Source organism: Phacochoerus africanus, chromosome 2 (genome assembly GCF_016906955.1).
Source record: "Phacochoerus africanus isolate WHEZ1 chromosome 2, ROS_Pafr_v1, whole genome shotgun sequence".
Taxonomy (NCBI): Eukaryota; Metazoa; Chordata; class Mammalia; order Artiodactyla; family Suidae; genus Phacochoerus; species Phacochoerus africanus.
Genome location: NC_062545.1, coordinates 108,204,892 through 108,226,925, shown reverse-complemented (window position 1 = coordinate 108,226,925; position 22,034 = coordinate 108,204,892). Strand labels below are relative to the sequence as shown.

At 34.1% G+C, this 22,034-nt stretch overlaps 1 protein-coding gene across 4 annotated transcripts in view; it reads right to left on the bottom strand.

Annotated features, from left to right (window-relative positions):
• Nucleotides 1-22,034, bottom strand: part of WDR7 (WD repeat domain 7) — a 383,251-nt gene that overhangs the window by 252,795 nt on the left and 108,422 nt on the right. For 3 of the 4 annotated variants that reach the window (XM_047765544.1, XM_047765560.1, XM_047765552.1), the window contains 2 exons: nt 17,597-18,366; nt 16,130-16,218 (listed from right to left, as the gene is read on the bottom strand). In XM_047765544.1, coding sequence (XP_047621500.1) covers nt 16,130-16,218; nt 17,597-18,366 — 859 coding nt within the window. Of the gene's footprint in view, nt 1-1,269; nt 1,369-16,129; nt 16,219-17,596; nt 18,367-22,034 lie in introns of all 4 variants that reach the window. The other variant, XM_047765569.1, reaches the window with a different exon arrangement.

Here is a 22,034-nt window from a genome sequence, read left to right as displayed (position 1 = left end):
GCAAAAGACAAAAAAAAAAAAAACAAAAAACAAAAACTCTACCATAAAACTCAAAATGACTATTGGGATTGTTAATAAGAGTGAGTAAGAGAATATAAGAAGCCACCTATGTAAAAATTCATTCTTTCAGTAAGGAAATTCTCATCAACTGAGAATATATAATTGCATTAATTATGGTGAAAAGCAAACACATTTTAGATTATAATTTATTTTCATCAGAGGAACATATATATACATATATATACACACAAATATATATAGACAAATTACTATCTAGTAACTTCTTAAAGTGTTTTAATGTCTCACAAATGTATGAAGTGCATCTATGACCTAAATTTGAATGTGAAGATGATTCTCACCATGGTCCAAAGTCAATACCTAATTTTTGAATGAATAAATTACTACCTTTCACAACAGCTTACCACGTAAGACCCTAATTATATTTGTTAAAACCCAATCTTAACATACAAATCTTATTATAGGTCTATGACAAGGAAACCAAACAAAAAGTGAGTTATACTTCTTATGTTCTCATGTTTTCTTTCCAAAGGAAGATTACTTAGAACACAAGCTCTGTACTTTATGCATACTGCATCATTCTTTCCATTTGAATAGACTGGTATATTGTTTTTAGTGAAGAGTCAAATCATCCTGGGTTACATATGAGACTTTGTAAATTTCCCTCTTTTTGTATTACACAAACTGGTGAAGACTGAGCCCACAATAAAAGGAGTGAATATAATGCAGAGCTCAGAAGTTCCACTGAGCTTCCAGTTAATATAAATAATCCTAGATGGAGCTTAAGGAATAAAGATTTGTAGATTTCATTCACATTTTCAGAGCTCCAAAAATACTTTCCCCTATAACCAGGGCATATATTGTGCACAGAGAACACGGTGTGTCTGTCACAGAGCAATGGTACATGAAAAATAAATTATTTAGCCTTAACACCATAGATGACATGGCAAACATCATCATGAAAACCAATCCCCTTTTTAATATCTACTTCCTATCAAAGATTAGCATCTTTGTGCTTTTTTAATAGCATTCTAGACTACTGGAAACAAGGTTTATACCAGCCAGGAAAAACATTATATTTTCATAATCAACCCTTATCACTGACATTAGCACATCAAGTTATAAAAGGGAAAACTTTTGGATCCCATACATAACAAAGCAGATGAATGTATAAATTAGATAAAAAGAACATGTCGTACCAGAATAAAGCATAGACTGAAAGGAAGTTGTTAGAAAGTTGAGAGAGAATACCTTCATTTACTAAGAAACAGGTATGTAAAGCAGGAGTAGAAGCAGGGTCAGAGCCAGAGTGATCAGCATCAGACCGAGCGGAAACGACAGGTGCAGCAACTTGCAGAGGAAAATAGAAGAAATAAAGGGGAGAGAATTGAGATACAGTGGTTTCTGAAAAAAAGCTCAGTATTAGTGAAGAATGAAAAACAAAGCTGGCAAAATATAGTAAATGTAGAACTGAAAAATGATGTTTTAATCAGAAGGGCATGATTGGTAAAGATTACAGCAGTGAAATGACATATTTTATTGAACAACAATCCCAGCATAGGTCAAATTCCTCTTAAAACCAAAATCTGAATGATGCATCAACTAATACAAAAAACAGTTCCAAAATAACCAAGGTTAAAATGAAAAAATGACAACAAAGATATTAAGAATATGCAAAAACAGAATTCCATTTTTAAAATGTGTCAGATAATGAAAAGTTTATATTGGTCTTCAGATTATCGATTAACTTTTTTTCTAATAATTTATTTCCTAAAATTACGTTTAAATTATGTTTTAACATTTCAAAACAATATTCACTGAGATCATTTCAATTTTCTACTCTTAATAAAAACTCAATTTAAAATATACCAACTTGTAAAATACAACAAACTTTAAGTTAAATATACTTAATACTTAACTTGTTGGAAGATTCCTAAATATAGCTCCATTCTTCAGAGTTCAAAAATATTTTGATGATACAAATGTTTTATAGTCTAAAATGATTACTGGGAATGTTATAATCCTTATAGAATAGATGCAACAATCTCTCCCCCAAAAGTTATGTTACCAGGAAAATGTTCATCTTAAATTATCATATGAAAAGGCAAAAGGAGCGTATGGCACACACATTCTACAACTAGAGGTCAATGTTAAGATTTAGAGGTCACCATTTGACACTTCCTTCCTATGGAGAAATTACCATATGTCATGCACAAGCATCTTCAAATTAATCCCTCTTCTTTCTTCTGTCATTGAACAGCAATAGGTTTGGGCTCCTGAACAGATTAAGCATTGTCTGCTGAATGATATGTTTGCTTTTCATGCAGTGAAGTTCTTTTGTAACTACAGGACAGCTGCATGAAAACAACTTTTCATAATTTCCACACGAATGCATCATAATGTCAATCAGGCACGTGTGAGGTAAACAGGAAAACTAAAAGAAGTGTATGAGTAGGAATAAAAAATAGAAAATCCTATTCCGTAAACCCTGAGAAGCACATCTTGCAAACCTGAAAGTTAAATCTGGGAAATTTTAATTTCTTTTTTACTGTAATAGACCTCTTTTTTGTTCCTTATATAATCACAAGCATTTTATAACATTATGAATGACTCTCAACTATATATTTCATAAGATCTAAGGACTCTATTCTAATTTCACAAATAAATCCCCAATATTTCTATATATTTCACTGAATAATTTTTTATCACTTTTAATTACAAAATCAGTTATTATGGCCTATAAAACATTCACTTCCTCATGCAAAAAGCTTGTAAGCCATGGTGGCAAGGAGTAAATTTTCAGGTTTTAGCGTTCATGCTATCTAAATTGTTGCAAAAGTTCCTCTACTGGTTTCCAACAGTTGGGGCTTTTCCATAATTTCACTTTAAATAAAGGAGAAGTGATTACTAGCCTTGAAAAGCCTGTGTGAACTTATCTGATTTTATTATTAATTCTGAAAGGACACTAGAATGGAAGGTGAGAAAATTCAATACAAATAAACAAAAGTTTAGGACTGAGTGATTATTACCCTAGCTAGGTGAAATATGGAGTGGGATTAAACTCCAATGTTTTCCCTAAATCACAAATCTAAGGGAAACTAGAAATGCTACTAGAAAAAAACTGCTAGAATAAGATAATAAGAGTGTGTCTTAATAGACTAATGTTCAATATATGTAACTTTATTTTTAATGAGAGAAATAAACAGATTCTCTGAGTACTATATTTTTGGAGTCCTATTTAAATGATACTATATATAGAAAAAGCCATTTAACACTTTCTTTCAATAAATTCAGTGGGCACTAAAAATTAAAGAAAAAGACTGTAATAGAAATTAAGGAATCATATTTACTATGCTTTAAAAATCTCTGCATCACCATCAAAAAATCCTTTATTCAAACTACCTCATAACTGAAACTGCAGAATCTAGACCTATTTTCATAATTCATTGAGAATATTGAAATTAAACTCTGCTAGATCTTTTAAAACTGTCCACATATAGAAAAATCAGCAATAGAAATTAGAAGGAAAAATACCAATACCATAATAAAAAGCTCAAGATTTAATGACATACAATAAATCTGAGTAAGTTATGTGCAGCACTGAACATTGGAGATTTACACCACAAAACATAAGCAAGCATTTAATTTCTTAAAACAGAAGAGCTGCCAGGTCAACTACCAATTTGCTCCTCTTATTAAGGATGAGCAAAACACAAGGGAAAACAGTCTTTGCACAGCTTCGAAACAGTGACAGAACTGACCCAAGTTCTCTTATTTTACATGGGAAAGTTCTTTAAGTAATGTTCCAGCTAAGAGCCTCTTCACAACTGCTTACTCACACATGAAAAAATGGATGAAGATAACAAGTGTACAAACATATGCTCTGGGTTCCGTTGAAATGGCACGTATATAAGTACTTGACAATGTCCATGGTTTCAGTCTTCATTTGAAATCTGATTTTAAACTCCATTTTTCCCAGCTGCCATTGTGAATATTAAAAATACAAATAGGAAAGAAAACCAACATACTCTGGTAGCAAGTGCTCTCTACATATTGGTCTAAAGCTCATTATCCTCCCAGTAGATGAACACGAATGGCCCCCTCAACATATTTTTCAGAAGGAAAAAAGAAAGAAAACATAGAAACTACAGAAAACCTAACGCAATGTCTAAAAAAGTAGGTTTTTCAAAACTAAATACTGAAAATAAATAAATAAATAAAATTATTCAAAAATGGATCACTTTGAAGTGTTATATGATAATTGTGAAGCTTTGAGAGGGGGAGGATAGAGAATGAGAAAAGCTGAAAAAAAATGAGAAGTTAGGAAACTTAGAGTCAATCATCTACCTAATACAAAAAAGTCTTCCACACGGGGTATGCCATCTAATATACAGATCTTAGAGAAACATTTGCCTTTTTATAAACTTCTTTTATGTCCACATTTTCATCTTAAGTAGACAGGCATTCTAGTCATCTTTTAAATCCACGTGAAGCATTACAATAAATCATTAATCAAACATAAGGAAAAAGGATACCTTAAAAACACTGTAAAAGAAGGGCACAAAGAGCTACAGGCAGTAAAGTAATACAAAGTTTCAGGTGGTAGAAAGGATAAGGACCTGCCATAAAGCAGAACGCATATACCGCCCCAGACGATACTCCGACAGACAGATGTACATCAAGGCAAAATATAAAGGTGTCAATAATGTGTCACTATAATGTGTAATACAGTCACACTACTAAGCCTCTAGATTACCATTGGATTACATCAAAATTAGAGTAAGTTCAGATAGTTTTATGTTGGCCTATAACTCCAGCCAAAGAGTCTTAAAAAAAAAAAAAAAATCCTTCAGTAAAAAATCCTTCAGGAGGAGACCCAGTAAAAGGTCTCCTTCATTACTAATGTCCAAAACAAATAAATAAGCAAGACTAAAACCGTGTGGAAAGAGTTCATTATAGTGAAAGATAAAATTAGAAATTTCTGCAGTGGCGCAGTGGGTTAAGGATCTAGCACTGTCTCTGTGGCAGTGCGGGTTCAATCCCCAGCCAAGGGCAGTGGGCAGAGGACCCAGCGCTGCCACAGCTTCAGCATAGGCTGTACCTGAGGCTGGGATTTAATCCCTGGCCCAGGAACTTCCAAGTTCCGTGGGTGCAGCCAAAAAAAAAGAAAAAAGAAAGGAAAAGAAAAGAAAAGGATAACATAAATACTAACTTGAATTAGACATAGGAAGACTATTTAAATTTTCTTCCATTTGATTAACATAATAAGGGCCTACTCCATGCCAGGTACTGGGCTAAATATATAAAAACTCATAACTAGACAAAGATGCTCCAAAGTACTAGGAATCTGGTAGGAAAAGCAAATAAGTAGCCAACTAAAATCATAAACTGCACTCTTCTGGATCTCCTCCACTAGACATAAGTTCCTGGAAGGCAGGTATCTCTTCTGTCAGCCCTTAGAGCCTTAGTTCCTAGTTATTGACACATTGACTCTAGAAGCATAAACAGTAGGCATCTATAGATTCATTCATTCAACAAATATTTACGAAGTTCCTCCTATGTACCAGTCACTATTCCAAGCACTTGTGATAAATCAGTGAACAAAAGAAAAAAAAGTCCCTGCTCTCTGAGCTTCCAAAGCAGACCAAAGTTTGAGCTTTTGCAATTAAATTATAGCTGCTGCAATATTTTTTAAAAAGGCACCTAAGTTCAAACACAAAATTTTAAGGAGCTCTCAGGTCCATCCATTGGCCTGATATATACTCTGAGTTTTTTGCTACAGATCCTGGAAAAGGATAAGTAACTATTGGTTAATTTACCTAAATGATTCCTGAGATAATTTAACAATGACTACCTCTTACTTTTAGGTTTAAACACCCTAAATCGAATCCACTTCTGAAAAATAAAATTGCAAATAACATAACAAAACTTTAAATCTTTAAGTTGCCTAGATTTGCCTCCACACCTAACCCTGAATAAAGATGCTGCTACAAACATAAAGATATGGTCACACTCAAGATAAGCTCTAAAGACACAGACTTTTGCCATGAGGCTGCTGAATTGATATAGAGAAGCACAACATGTCAGAATATAGAAAAGGTTAACACCATGGTCAGATTCAGGGTTGTTTGTCCCTTTCTCAAGGAAGATGTTTTATAAACCGCACAATCAAATATCTTTTTTTTTTTTTTTAAGGGCCTCACTCACAGCATATGGAAATTCCCAGGCCAGGGGTCAAACTGGAGCTGCAGCTGCTGGCCTATACCACAGCCACAGCAAAGCAGGATCTGAGCCATGTCTGTGACCTACACTATAGCTCACATCAATGCTGGATACTTAACCCATTGAGTGAGGCCAAGGATCGAACCTGCATCCTCATGGATACCAGTTGGGTTTGTTACCGATTGAGCCACAACATGAACTCCCTAATATCTAATAATTAAATTCTATCTCTATCAAAAAGTACATGACTGCCAATAAATATTAACTACTGGAAAACAGTGAATTAACAAGCCCATGAAATACCCTGATCTTGTTTTCAAGAAGTTATGTTAGCAAAACTGTATCATCTTTACTCTCAGGCCCAAATGCCTATAAAAGATTCAATCTCCAGCTAAAGTCTTTACTCCATATAGATTATTTTGAAGCTGAACATGTATTAGCCAACATACAGGTGGCAGTTTATCGAAAACAAGCATATTCATGTTTGCAATGCAACATGAAAAGTAAATTGTGAGTCAATGTGTGCTACAGTGGGATTAAGGACAATAAAATATAAGGAAAGAGGAAAATGTTTAAAAGAAAACCAATGTAGAAGAAGTCAGAGTAGAAAGATGAGAATATATAATACTCTGCTGAAGAGCAGTCAGAAAACAGAGTGTGTTATCTGTATCTCTTACCAATTCCTACCCTGAATTGGTTATTTATGTTCGTGTGTTATCTACTAGAAGCAAATAAACTATTCAAGAGTGCATACACCAGACTAATCGCTCTTCATCTCAAACAAATTTGTTTGGAGGAAAAAAATGCCTAATAAACATTTATTAAAGAAACATTACATTTCAGGAGTTCCCATTGTGGCTCAGTGGGTTTAAGAACCGATCCATAAGGATGCAGATTCAATCCCTGGCCTTCTTCAGTAGGTTATGGATCCAACTTTGCTGCAAGCTATAGTGTAGGGTCACAGATGTGGCTTGGTTCCCTTGTTGCTGTGGCTGCGGCGCAGTCCAGCAGCTGCAGCTCCAATGCGACCCCTAGCCTGGGAACTTCTATATGCCGCTAGTGCAGCTGTAAAAAGGAAGTAAAAGAGAAAGAAACATTACATTTCAACATTCAGATAGTAAGTGGGTTTTGTAATACCATCCTAAAGAATTTTACTATGTAGCTCTCAGTACAGATAATGAAAATTCATTAAAAATCTATAGCTCATGGAGGTATTCAACAGAGTACTCAGGAAGGTCCTGCCTCAGTGATGGCAAATGACAGGCTTCTGATGGAGCACTACTCCAAATCTACCTAACAAGTAATAAAAGCAAGATCAGAAAAAGATCAAACTGTTTCCAAGTAACTGAAGCTCAAGAAGCTTCAAATATCTGGTAAAATTTAAATATCTGCCATCTAATCAAAGATTTCCAGGCATGCAAAGAGTCAGGAAAGCACAGTCTATAATGAGAAAAAAAAATTAAAATCAACCTAGAATTGACAAAGATGTCAGAACTATCAACTAAGGATGCTAAAACACTTAACATAACTGTAACCTATATATTTTTAAGTTAGAGGCAAGGAGAATACAAAAAAGACCCCAGGGAGTTCCCTGATGGCTCAGTGGGTTAAGGATCTGGAATTGTCACTGCTGTGGTTAAGATCACTGGTGTGGAACAGGCTGGATCCCTGGCTTAGGAATTTCTGCATGCCACAAGTATGGACAAAAAAAAAAAAAAAGACCCCAATCAAAATTTTAGACACAAGCCACAATGAAATACATATTGGATGAGATTAATAACAGGTTAGTCATTGCCAAGAACAGATGGAGAACTTTGAAGACACTGAAAAGAAATTATCTAATCAAAACAGATAAAAATGAATCAAAAAAATAAAAAAAGAGTATCAGTGAAGCAAGTTCAAGTGGCCTAATGTAACTGTAACTTGAATCCCCTAAAGAGAGCTGAGAGGGGGAGGATAGAAAGAATATTTGAATAATAATGATTGAAAACTTTTTAAATAAGTGAAACATATAAAACTAAGAAGTCTGAATAATTCCAACCACAAAAACATGAAAACCACACCAAGGAACTTCATAATAATCAAATTTTTCAAAATCAATGATAAAGAGAAAATATTAAGCAGCAAGAATTAATTTTAAAAAAAATCTTTTGAACAGAGAAAGATAAGGATGATATCAGAATTCTTGTTTGAAACAATACAAGCAAGGAGACAATACAGTAACATTTTTAAAGCACCAAAAGATAAAAACGGTCAATCTAGAATGATATGCTGAAAAAAAAATTAAAAATCAGAGGCAAATAAATATGTTTTCAGACATACCAATGCTGAAAGAATAGCAGATCCCCACTACAAGAAATGTTAAAGCGAGTACAATGTTAGGCAGAAGGAAAATTATACCAGATAGAATACTAGATCTATACAACAGAATAAACATCACTAAAAATGGTAACTCTATAGATAAAATGTATGTTTTTTTCTTATTACTAAAGCCTCTTTAAAATACAACTATTAAACACAAATAACAACAATGATTTCTGAGATTTTGTAACATATTTAAAAGAGAAACTCACGATAAAAATAACATAAGGGCTAGAAGTGAAAAATCCACTCATGACAAAAATAACATAAGGGCTAGAAGTGAAAAATCCAAGTAAAATATCATAAGGATTTTATATTAAATGTCCAATGCTATAATATCACTTCTAGATACACTGTGATAAGTTATAGGGATAGACTAGAAACTCTAAAATAAACCAGTAAAATAACAAAATAGTAATAAGCTAATAAAGAAGATAAAATGGAATCATAAAAAATACTCTATTATTCTGAAAGAGAACAAAAAAAGGAAAAGAAGAAACAACGAATACATGGGACAAGGAGAAAAATAAATAGCAGAATGACTGACTCAAATCTAATGTATCAACAATCAAACTGAATATAAATGGTTTAACTGACCCAGTTAAAAAGCAGGTCAGCTTGCCTATAAGAAATGTATTTTATGTAAGGATAACTTGATCCCCTTGCTGTACAGTGGGAAAATAAAATAAAATAAAATAAAATGTATTTTAAATATAAAGACCCAAATAGGGGAAAAATAAAAGGATGGGTAAAGATATGCTGTACTAATAGTAACCAAAAATGCTGAAATGGCTATATTATTATAAACAAAGTAGATTTCAAAGCAAAGTATATTATCAAGGAAAAGAGGCTATTTTATACTGACAAAAAAATAAAAAATAAGAAAACAATTCTAAAGGCTTATGCACCTAATAAAATACATCAAGCAAAAACTGACAGAAATTCAGTAAGAATAAACAAATCCACAACTGCCACAGATTTCAATACCCATATCTAAACGATAGAACCAAGTCGGCAGAAAAATCAGTTAGTATATGCTAAACTTGAATGCTCTCAAGCAACCTGACCTGACATTTATGAAACACTCCACCCAAGAGCAGCAGGATACACAGTCATCTGAGGTGCACACAATATATTGACCATGAAAGACCATATTTAAGGCCATATTTAAGTCTCAATATTCAAAGGATTAAAACATACAAAATATGTTATCTGACCATAAATTAAGAATCAATAGCAGAAAGATCCTTGGAAAGTTCCCAATGTTTGCACATTTATCACAACAATAAATTACCCATGGATGAAAGAAAAAGTCAAAAGAATGATTAAAAGGACAACATAACAAACTATGTGGGATGCCTTAGGGGTAAAGCTGTACTTAGGGGTATATTTGCAGTGCTGACTGCCTCTATTAGAATAAAAAGAAGAAAATTTTGAAATCAATGACCTCAGATCCTACCTTAAAAAAAAAACAAACCCTAAAAAATAAAAGCAAATTTAAAGCAAAAGAAATGAAATAATAACAACCAAAGCAGAGAAAATGAAATGGAAAACAGAAAAACAGTAAATAAAAACTGATGAAACCAAAGCTTATTAAGATCCATAAAACTGCTAAGTTACTAGCCATGCTGATCAGGAGAAAAAGAGAAAAAACAAAAATTACAAATAACAGAAATTATAGGATATCATTTCAAGTCCTATAGATGTGATATTGAAAAGAAAATATGAGATTAAACAACTTTTTGCCAATAAATAACACAAACTAGCAAAGACCACCCAAGACAAAATTAAAAAAAAAAAACCCTAAATAGCTCTATATCTATTAAAGTATTTAAATGCGTAGTTAAAAATCTTCTCATAAGGAAAACCCCATACCTACATAATTTGGCCAAACAGGTAAAATAAGTAAAAAAAAAAAAAAAATAGTAACAATTCTACACAAACCCTTCCAGAAAACACAAGAAAACAGATAACATCTTAACTCATTCTGTGAGACCAGCATTATTACCCTGTTACCAATATTGAACAAATACATTATGAAAATGAAAATATAGACCTAAATCACCAAGACCATACACACAAAAGCTCTTAAAATTTTAGCAAATTATATCCAACAATCTATAAAAAGAATAATTCATCATGACAAAATATGATCTACCCAAGGATTGCAAGGTTTTTTAAACAGTAAAAAGACAATAAAGGAGAAAAACATTTGATAATTTCAACAGACACAGAAAAATCACCTGACAAAATCTAACATCCATTCATAATTTTTAAATCTCAACAAATGAGGAATAAGAGGGCACTTTCTCAACTTACAGCTTATCCAGAAAAATTTATAGCCAACATCATACTTAAGAGTAAAAGACTGAATGCTTTATCCCTATAATTGGGAATGAGGCAAGGATGTCTGTTCTAACTTCAACTCAACATCTTTCTGTAAGTGTACACCTATGCAATAAGGTAAGAAAAATAAAACGCATACCAACTGAAAAGAAGTAAAAAGAAAAAAGAGAAGAAAAGAAGTGAAATTATCTTTATTTTCAGATGAAATGATTTTTTGAATATACTCTAAAATAAGAAGGGCTGAAAAATCAGTAAGTAACCATCAATCTTAAGAAGTTTAAAAAAATAATACTAACAGCATACTGAATCTAAAGGAAGTGGGGGAAGTAAATAGAGAGCAGAATTTCTTGAAATAGAAAAAATATGCCACCTTACACAAGCCAGAATGGCCATCATCAAAAAGTCTATTAAAAAAAAAAAAAGTCGCCGCGGGAGCAGCCCAAGAAACAAGAAATAGCAACAACAACAACAACAACAACAACAAAAAAGACAAAAAAAAAAGTCTATAAACAATAAATGCTTCAGAGGGTGTGGAGAAAAGAGAACCCTGTTCCAACCGTTGCTAGGACTGTAAATTAGTGTAACTGTATGGAAAACAGTATGGAGATTCCTAAAAAAAAAAAAAAAAAAAACTAAAAACAGAATTACCATATGATCCAGCAATTCCACTACTGGGCATCTATCCAAAGAAAACTACAACTCAAAAAGATACATTTAACTCAGTGTTCACTGCACCACTATATACAATAGCCAAGACATGGAAGCAACCTAAATGTCCATCAACAGAGGAGTGGATAAAGGTGTGTTAAATATATACAATGGAATATTATTCAGCTATAAAAAAAGAATGAAATAATGACATTTGGAGCAACATAGATGGACCTAGAAATTATCATGCTAAGTGAAGTTAGTCAGACAGTGAGACACAAACTTATATGTGGAATCTAAAAAAGGATATAATGTGCTTATTTGCAGGACAGAAACAGACTCACAGACTTTGAAAAACTTATGATTAACAAAGGAAAAGGTTGCAGTAGGAGATGGACTGGGGGTTTGGGATGGAAATGTTCTAAAATTAAGGTTGTGATGATGATTGTACAGCTATAAATATAATGAAATTCACTGAATTAAAAGAAAAAATATCCATTAGAAAGGATAAACAAAGCACCTTGCCTTCAGTAAAAGCATTAAGAAGATTGATAAGGTCCTATTAAGATTAATCAAGAAAAAAGAAATATACAAATGATTTTTATCAGGAAAAAAAAATGGAGACACCAGCACATCACCATGGATATTAAAGGAATTAAAAAGATAAGATAATGCTATCTTTTCAAATGCAAACAAATTTGAAAACTTAAAACTGGAAAAACCCTAAATATATACTACATAATGAAACTGACACAAAAAGCAGCAGAAAGTCTGAAGAGTCATTTAACATGAGAGAAACAGAACTCAGACTTTTAAAACTTTCCGAAAGAAAACTCTAAGTCTAAATACAGCAAATTCTACTGCACATTTATGAAATAAATGATGCCAATATTACACATATTCTATCTAAAAACAGAAAAAGAAGATTCTCCAATCCATTTTCTGAAACCTGAATAATGCAAGACCTTATAAAGACATTAAAAGAAAGAAAACTTTTCCTAAATAAAAAACATTAAACCAAATGCAATAACATATAAGACGGTAATAAATCACAAGATTGCTTTTATTCCGGAATGCAAAAATTGGTTCATGTTCTAAATTCATCACATTAATAGAATAAAAATAAATTATATAATCACCTCAATACGGAAAAAGCAAGACAAAATCCAACATACATTGATGATAAGCATTCAGCAAAGGAATAGTAAATTTCTTAAATTATCTGCAAAAGCATATAGGAAATATCATAGTTAGGAAAGCCAAAAAGTTTTCCCTTTGATATTAGGAATAAAAAAGCTGTCCCATATGATTGTCTATAAGATCAAAGGAATCGGAGTTCCCGTCGTGGCGCAGTGGTTAACGAATCCGACTAGGAACCATGAGGTTGCGGGTTCCATCCCTGCCCTTGCTCAGTGGGTTAAGGATCCGGCGTTGCCGTGAGCTGTGGTGTAGGTTGCAGACGTGGCTCGGATCCTGCGTTGCTGTGGCTCTGGCGTAGGCCAGTGGCTACAGCTCTGATTCGACCCCTAGCCTGGGAACCTCCATATGCCGCAGGAGCGGCCCAAAGAATATAACAAAGACAAAAAAAAAAAAAAAAGATCAAAGGAATCTACAGAAAAGTATTACTGTTAACAGGTGAATTTAGCAAGATTCTTTGATATAAGGTCAATATACAAAAATCAACTGCATTTCAGTATCAGGGGCACAGAAAATGAAGAAATTTCAAGAATATATTAAAAATCTAATATTTAGGAATAAATCTAACAGAGGATATATAAGACCTCTATCCAGAAAACCATACAAGAGTTATGATATCTAAATAAGATCTAAGTAAATATAGAGATATATCAAGTTGATGAATTAAATGAGTGAATCCCATTAAGATAATAATTCACCCCCAAATGAGCTATAAATTCCACAAAAATTGAAGTTAAAATCAGGAGTTCCTGTCGTGGTGCAGTGGAAACGAATCCGACTAGAAACTATGAGGTTGCAAGTTCAGTCCCTCGCCTTGCTTAGTGGGTTAGGGATCTGGCATTGCCACAAGCTGCGGTGTAAGTTGCAGACGCAGCTTGGACCCAGTGTTGCTGTGGCTGTGGTGTAGGCCAGCAGTTGTAGCTCCGGTTAGACCCCTAGGCTGGGAACCTCCATATGCCACAGGTGTGGCCCTAAAAAGACAAAAAGACAAAAAAAAAATCGCAATAGATCTTTGTGACAACAAGAAAATGGTTCTAAAGTTTATACTGAAATTCAAAGAGACAAAAACAGCCAAGAATTCTTTATGAAGAACAGGTGGGAAGATGTGATCTATTAAATACCAAGTCTTACTATAAAGCTATAGGAATTAAGGCACAGGGATACACAAACAAATCAATGGGCTCAAACAGCTCAGAAACAGACCACATTATATAAGGACATTTTATTTAAGACAAAGATGGCACTGCAAAGCAGTGGGGAAAGAATCATCTCTTGACCAATTTGGTATCATATGAGAGTAAAATTGAAATAGGACTGCTGCTTCACATAATATTCAAAATTAAAGTCTAGGCAGCTTGTAGATCTAAATGAGAAAAGTAAAATTAGAAAGCTTTGAAAGAAAATAGAGAAGAATATCCTCATCTCAGAGTAGGGACATCAGGATAACTTCTTAAATAGGACACAAAATATTAATCATAAATTAAAATATTGATATGCTGGATGTATTAGCTATACAAAAATGGCTAAACTAGAAAAGATGGAAAATATTACATGTTGACTAGGATATCTTACCAGCTGTGTATTAGAGGTCTCACTGACCCATATCCTAGCTAATACATTTAGGAAAACATGTTAACACTATCTATAAAGCTGAAGGTAAATATATGCAGAAGTTCCACTTCTGGTTACTTGCACAACAGCAAAGCTTATAATATACGCTATTGCAAATACAAAAGTGTTTATAGCAGAATTACTTATGAAAACCAAACACTGGAAATAATCCAAATGTCTATTGACAGAAAAAGAATGAATAAATTATGGTCTATTCATTCATCAGAATCTCATACATAGCAATAAAATGAACAATGGAAATGAACAAGTTATAATCACATGGAACACTGATAAGTCTTACAAAAAAGTAGCTAAAAACAAGAAAATACATATTCCATGGCTGACTGAATTCGTATAAAATTCAAAACACAAGAAAAACTATACTATAGTGTTTAGGGATTTAAACTTAGGTTACTATAACCATAAAGAAATGAGAAGTGATTTCCCAAAAGTCAAGATAACAGTTACCCTCGGAAGAAGAGAGTACACTGACTGGGAGGGAACGTGAAGGAGGCTTCTGCAGTGCTGGCAAGGTTCTATTTCTTGCCCAAGGATATAGTTACAAGGGCGTTTAGCTTGTAAAAATCATTGAGCTGTACATTTCTGTTTCGTGCACTTTTCTGGTATATTTCACACATACACAAGTATAAAAAATTATCTAACCAAAATCTTTCAATAACTTAATATAAACCACTATAAAGTGATCATAAAGATTTGATGAGAGGACTGGGAAGTAAGAGGGGTGACCACGTGGGGTTGGAAATAAAAGACAGGAGTGGCATAGAGAGGGTGGGAGGCTTAACTTTCAGGATGAGAAAGTTAAGGGCCTAAAACTAAAAGCCAAGCATACCATTTAAGGATATTAAAGCAGATGCCAAACAATCAGCTAAGAGAGAAGAGTACTTGTCAAGGAAAAGGAAACACTGTAGATATGAAGCTGGAGGTCTACCCTTCATCTAAAAATCTTGCAGAACTATTTACTGACTCTTTAAAACCTAAAAAAAGAAAAAAAAAAAACCTAAAATCTTGCCATTTACAAGAAGAAACGTCATCATCCCATCTCTTGCATACTTCTTCACTTTTACTAACACTGTGAGCATTGGCCTTAATAACTATTAGCTTGAAGGAAAGCTCTCTAAGCAGAAGTGACCTCCCTGCCCCCCAATTTTGGTTAGCTCACTTGTCAGTCTTAAAATGAGTATAAAAGATGAGGAAGGAAGAAAAACGCAACCTTTCTGCTACCTCTAATAAAAAATGAACCTATGGACAAAAGTTACAGTATATAAGGATTTAAATAAAAAGAAAGAATTTCCACTTGTGGATTACAGTGCATGAACTACTGGCAAATGGCAAAAGAGGAGCTATAGCTGGGAAATACAAATTTAAACATTTCTAAATATAGTTTTAAAAAATAGGTATAACTTATAGACACAAGATACAATTAAGTCACTAGTGTTGTCAAGTTAAGGTACCCCTAATACATAAAAATTAGTCCAAAACACTATAATAAAATTATGTGAAATATGCTCATTTATCAATTTCTAAATAAATCTGATTTATTTTTAACTGACATCTTAATTATCCATATTTACATCTGGAATATAACAACTTTTCTCTCTTTTAACAATCTGAGACAAACAAAATGTTATGATTATATATCAGCTATGCCTCCTCAGTTTCTAGAGCTGAAAGGTCATATCAATTACTTAATAAGATTTCACTTTACCTTGTTTAATCTGTCCTTGCACAATATTACTGGAAGTTGGAGGGGAACCCCTTGCCTTAGAAAGGTCTGGGGTGCTTGGTCTAGGTGGCCTTTAAAAAGAAAAAGAAAAAGAAAATACATGTGTATATATATATATATATATATGTGTGTGTGTGTATATACACATATATATATATATATACACACACACACACACACTCATATTTTCATAATTCCAGAGCTATTTAAAACATTAAGCTTTCTAGTTCTAAATGAATTGCAAAAGAAACACATACAGAACACTTTGAATTTGTGGTTCCAAAAAAAATTAGGCCTTTTTGTTTTGTACCCATTAACAATTTCCATTTCAGATCTTAATATAGTAAATTAAATGGCTAGTAAATAGCAAGTAAAAATTTTATGTCTACAATGTATGCTTTACACTAGTTTAAGAAATACTTATGAACACTTTCATTTACACTGAAGATAAATATCATAATTAGTCCTTCATTCTTCAATATTAGCATGCTGATATTTCAGCCCATCCCATATCATTGATCTAAATGAATTTATGGAATGATACATTGAGTTTCAAAGAATTCAGCCCCAAAACTGAAAAAGGCATTGCAATAGGCATTATGAAATCTTGGACTCTACACGCAGACTGACCCTTTTTGAATTCCAGCTCTATCAATTACTATTGTGTGACCCTGGACAAGCCCCTCTGTCTCAGATTTCTCATCTGTAACAAAAGGATAATAAAAGTACCTACTTTAAAGGGTTAAGAGCACTAAGGAGATAATATCTGTAAAGTGCTTACAACAGAGTCATTCACAAGGTAAGTGCTACTTCAGTATTTGTTAGGTTAGAAATAAAAAAAATCTATGTATGGTCAGCTCTCACTATAATAAAATTAGAGTTTAAAAAGTTGTCTTCATAACTTTGAGAAAACAGGGAATAGCAATTCAGGTTAAGTATTCTAGAAATATTAAAAGAATACTCTCCTATATGATAAAAAGTTTTCTCTTTTCCCATCGAGAAATTCTGACTATACTTCTCACTAAATTATGAAGCCAATCACTGAACACGTATCATTCATTACATATGGGTCACAATGAGAAGCATTTTAACCAAATATCCATTTTGAATTAAATGTTAGTGTAAACTGTAAGTAGACAATCTCAGATAATATTTACTGAAGAGCTAGTCTATAATTTAGTAAACCTGAACTCTGACCTACTCCCTCATTCTAATCTTTTCTAAGATAACCACTAATTATATTTGAGTATAGATAAAACTGTACAATTTTGACTGTGTTTCAAGTGATGCATATTGTATTTTAAAGGTTAAAGGGGAAACACTGAGATGATACAAAAATGCCAAGGTGTGCAGAGCCAAAAAAAAAAAAAGGTAATAAGAAGTGACAAAAATAAAACAGGTATCTTTCTTCTGAAACATAAAAATAAAATCAAACTCTCATGATCACACCTGGTAGGGCCCTTCTTCATATGATCACCAATAAAAGTTGCATTGGTCATACTCATTAAGGTATTTGCCAAAGATATGATGGACAGCAGATGTTGTGTGGTGACGGCCCGGGACACTCCGTAAGTTCCTTTTCCTACTCCCTCCGTGGCTGGCAGCTTCCTTCCTACTTCTGCTTTCCCGTGTGATAGTTTACGAGCAGCCTGATTATAACCAGGTAGCATCAGTGACATATGACCTCCTCTGGATAAGAGGCCAAAAGAAACTGTGCAGTGGGGTTTCAGCATTCCAAGGCGATCAAGACAAACTTCATCCAGAACTTCATTCAAACCCCAAGCATGAAGGCAGGACATGAACAGTTTAGCAGTGTCCATAGTCAAATTATATTCTAACAGGGTCAATGGCTTTGATTTGCTGGCCCGATATTCAGGATCACTCTCTTCCCGCCTCTGCCTCATTATCTCCTCATCCTCCTCTTCATCATCAAGGAGATGTTCCTTTATGTTCTCTTTGATAGTTTCTTTCACTTGTTGGAAGAGCACTGCTGCTCGTTTTCCAGTGAGAAAAGAGCCCCCTTTGTCTGAACCGCCAGATGCTTTTTGCAAATTCTCTGGGGAAATAAGTGCAGTATTCGGCCTAGAGGCTTCTTCAGTCAGGAGCTGAATAATCAACGCTTCCACATCAAAGAAAAGCACGTGTATGTCCGGGTCTGTTAGGTTTGTCTTTATTGCTTGAACCATCAGGGAGTTATGAGAATATTTAGGTAAATTTCCCTGCAACAAATATTTTTTAAAATGGTTATAATTTAAAATATCTCATTTCACACATTCATTAATAAACAGTAAATAGCAAAGGAATATAAATGCTTATTAAACTGTCCTTTCAGTTGCCTATATCATTAAAAGCAACACACTAACTCTGCTGATCAGTAGCATGTAAAAGACATGAACTTAAGAAATTACGCTGAAACGATTATAAAATTGTCAATTTTTTTAAAAAGAAAAGTTTATTATTGAAGGAGGAAATCTTTTTAATCATAGAATAGATTAAAAATTGTCTCAGTAATGTATGCAAGTTCTATCTCTGAGAATGTACTATTACTGTTGTACCTGAAAGAATAATCCATCTATCACTGCTACTCATCCTTTTAAGTTGCTGCATCATCAAATTCCTCCTTTTTTACTTTACCTTCACTCTCTCCCTGTTGATAGATTTTCTTCCCTCAATAGAGAACGAGCAAGTCTACTTAGATTCTTTAAAAGTGTTATCCTTTGACCATATTCCTTCTTTTGTTTCTTTCTCAGTCTTCTGCCCCTTTTAGCTAAATTTAAGGAGAGTAGTAGACTAGTCTAACTCAGTGGAAACTTTTCAGTCTCTCTCCTTAATCTCTTTGCACTATCTCTGGCCATATCCATAATCTCTGACATTGTTGTTTTTGCTAAGAGAGAGAAAGAAGTATAAAAATTGAAAGAGAACACCATCTTGGTGAGCCTTCTAATTCTGACCACCCTTCTCCGTCAGCTGCCCTGAAAATTCACTCCTTCTTCCACATTAGAACTATCACCTAGGAGTTCCCATTGTGGACCAGTGGAAATGAATCCGACTAGGAACCATGAGGTTGTGGGTTCAATCCCTGGCCTCGCTCAGTGGGTTAAGGATCCGGAGTTGCATGAGCTGTGGTGTAGGTTGCATATGCGGCTTGGATGGGGTGCTGCTCTGGCTGTGGCATAGGCCAGCAGCTGCAGCTCCAATTAGACCCCTAGCCTGGGAACTATCGTATGCCGCGAGTATGGCCATCAAAAAAAAAAAAAAAAAAAGAGAACTATCACCTACATGTAGGGGCTCCCCTAATTTCCATCGCCAGACAGATCAGCTCCTGAAAGAGTTTCAGTCCTGTATTTCCCACTGCTTGTATTTGGATGTCCCACAGAACCTCATATTTAATATGTCCTAATTTCTACCCTCCTACTAAATCTGCCATACACTGCTTGAGAATCATTCTTGCTCCAACCCATCCCCACCTCCACCATCACCACATTCAGACCCTATCTTCTCTCCTCTAAACAGGCTTAACTGTCCCTAGTCTCTCTTCACTCCAATCCAACCTCCACAGAGCAACAGGCTTCCTTTCTGAAACATAAATCTAATCCTGTCACTCTTCTGCCAAGAAGAATACATATATATTTTGCCAAGGTGCATATATCTGATAAGAAAGGGCTTGCCAAATACTTAAACTTAAAATTTACTATTACAAAAATTTAACGTAAGAAGTAAGAATGAAAATATGCCAGAAATACAACTGATAAAGTTATAATCTATATGCATATCCATTAAAATCAATTAAAAATGCTACTGCCCAAAGAAAGTACCAACTCCACCTTGGGTGATCAGGGGGATCCTCACCAAAGAAGTAACGTGAGCTGTGCAAGGACAGAAAGATAGCAGGATGTGAAAAAGGATAAAGGCAGGAAACATCACAAGATGGATGTTGATATTGATGACAAAGAATGCAAGGGATGGTTCGTTGAGAGCACAGATGTCCACACTAAGGCTTTTGAACTTTCTCTTGCAGGCTCGGGAGCCATCAAAGCAGTGCTTCTCTCAGAATCACCAGGGAGTGCTTATTAAAATACAGATTCCTGGGCCTAACATCAGACCTGAATCAGTGTATCTCAGAATAGATTGGAATCTGCCTGATGAAAACCTCAGATGGCTTTATACATTAAAGTATGGGAACTATTACCTAAAGGCATTAATAAAGGGAGTAATATGATCAAATTTAATTTTATACCTGTTTATCCACCAGCAATGTTGGCTGAAGCAAGATTGGAATCATGAATATAAACTGGGAGGAAACAGAAGCCATCCAGATGAGGCAAGATGAAAGTACACAACACTACTGAAAATGTCAAAGAGGGAATGGGTTGAAGGATGCATAATTACTGTTTTATTTCTCACCTCACTACATATTTGCTTTTTCAAACACTGAATGAGAAATGTCAAACACTATGCTTAATGGTTTGCACCTGCTGACATTAATTTTATTGGATGATACACAAAATTATGTATTTACAATAAATATATGTAATATATTGATATAATATTATCATTAATAATGATATCTCTCAATACTAAACTGTTGCTATGACCCAGGCACTGTGCTAGGCATTAGGGTTATGTTACAGCAAAAGGTAAAATATTTTATATCAATATGAGGCAGACAGACATGACACTAGGTATGAGGGAATAATAACAACATTAGGTAAAACAAAGAGCCCACCACAGTGCTTTAGTAAATACTGCCTTTCCAGTAAAAAAAAATCTACAAAATCCTTTTAGCAAAGGATAAAAAAAATTAAACATGTTTGGTAAAGAAATTATTGAAGCAGCAAAATTATCTTGAAGAAAAAATAGCCAGAGTGAGGACACAGGGTCGGCTTTTAAGCTCCCCTCCTCAGATGTCAAACACACATGTGCCCCTTTCAGCACCTGGATTTGCCAGGGTTTCTGCCTGTTTCTGGGAGGTGCTCCAGCAAACAGCCTCTGTGCTTGGACAAGTGAAAGGTTATCTGGCGTCTGGCACCACGCTATCTGGATAAAATTGTATTTGACTCTCTTTATCAACCTCTCGGTCCTACTGATTGTGTCACTGTGGCAAAAACTATATCTAACAGCACTCCATAGTCAGAAAAAGAGAGGAGAAGAAAACAATGAAAGCCGACAAGAACAGATGGAAAACCGAAGGAAAGAGAAAATCTTTCATCCCCAAGTCCTGTGAATAAATTATCATTTCCAACATCACCATGTCCTGCCTGTGACCTGTAACTCCTGACGATGGATTTTACTGACCTGACAAAGTCTTGTTACATACAACAGAATACAGATATCCAGCAAAGTTGTGAGGGTAAGATTTTAGCTAAATGCATGGAGATGGCAGGGCTAATCATGGGCTTGTTGATATCTAATCTGTTATACTAATTAGCAAAAGGAAAATGAACAAAAACAGCTACCAAACTCCAAACACCTCTTGGCTTAATCATAAGATACGCATATCTAGAGTAAACGAACTCATTCGAATCACCTTACAGTCTTAACAATGTCAAATACAAACCATCTGATTCTGGAAATTCTTGAACAGGAATGTCAGTATCCTTGCTCTGCCACCTTTATTAAGAACATCTGAAATGTGTGCTCACAAACTCACTTTTAAATTATCATGGAGGAAGATTAAATTCAATTCAACAAATATTTGTGGAGTGCCCATTTTCTGCAATAGGCCTGGGGGAAAATAAAGCCTCTACACTTAAGGCAATCATTTTAAAATTTACGTGAAAAAAAAACAATAAAAAAAGCTAAATCCTAAGGTGTAGACAAATGAAATGGTCTCAAATTTGCTAGTAAAACTCAATGGTAAATGCAAAATACATATATACACTTAAGA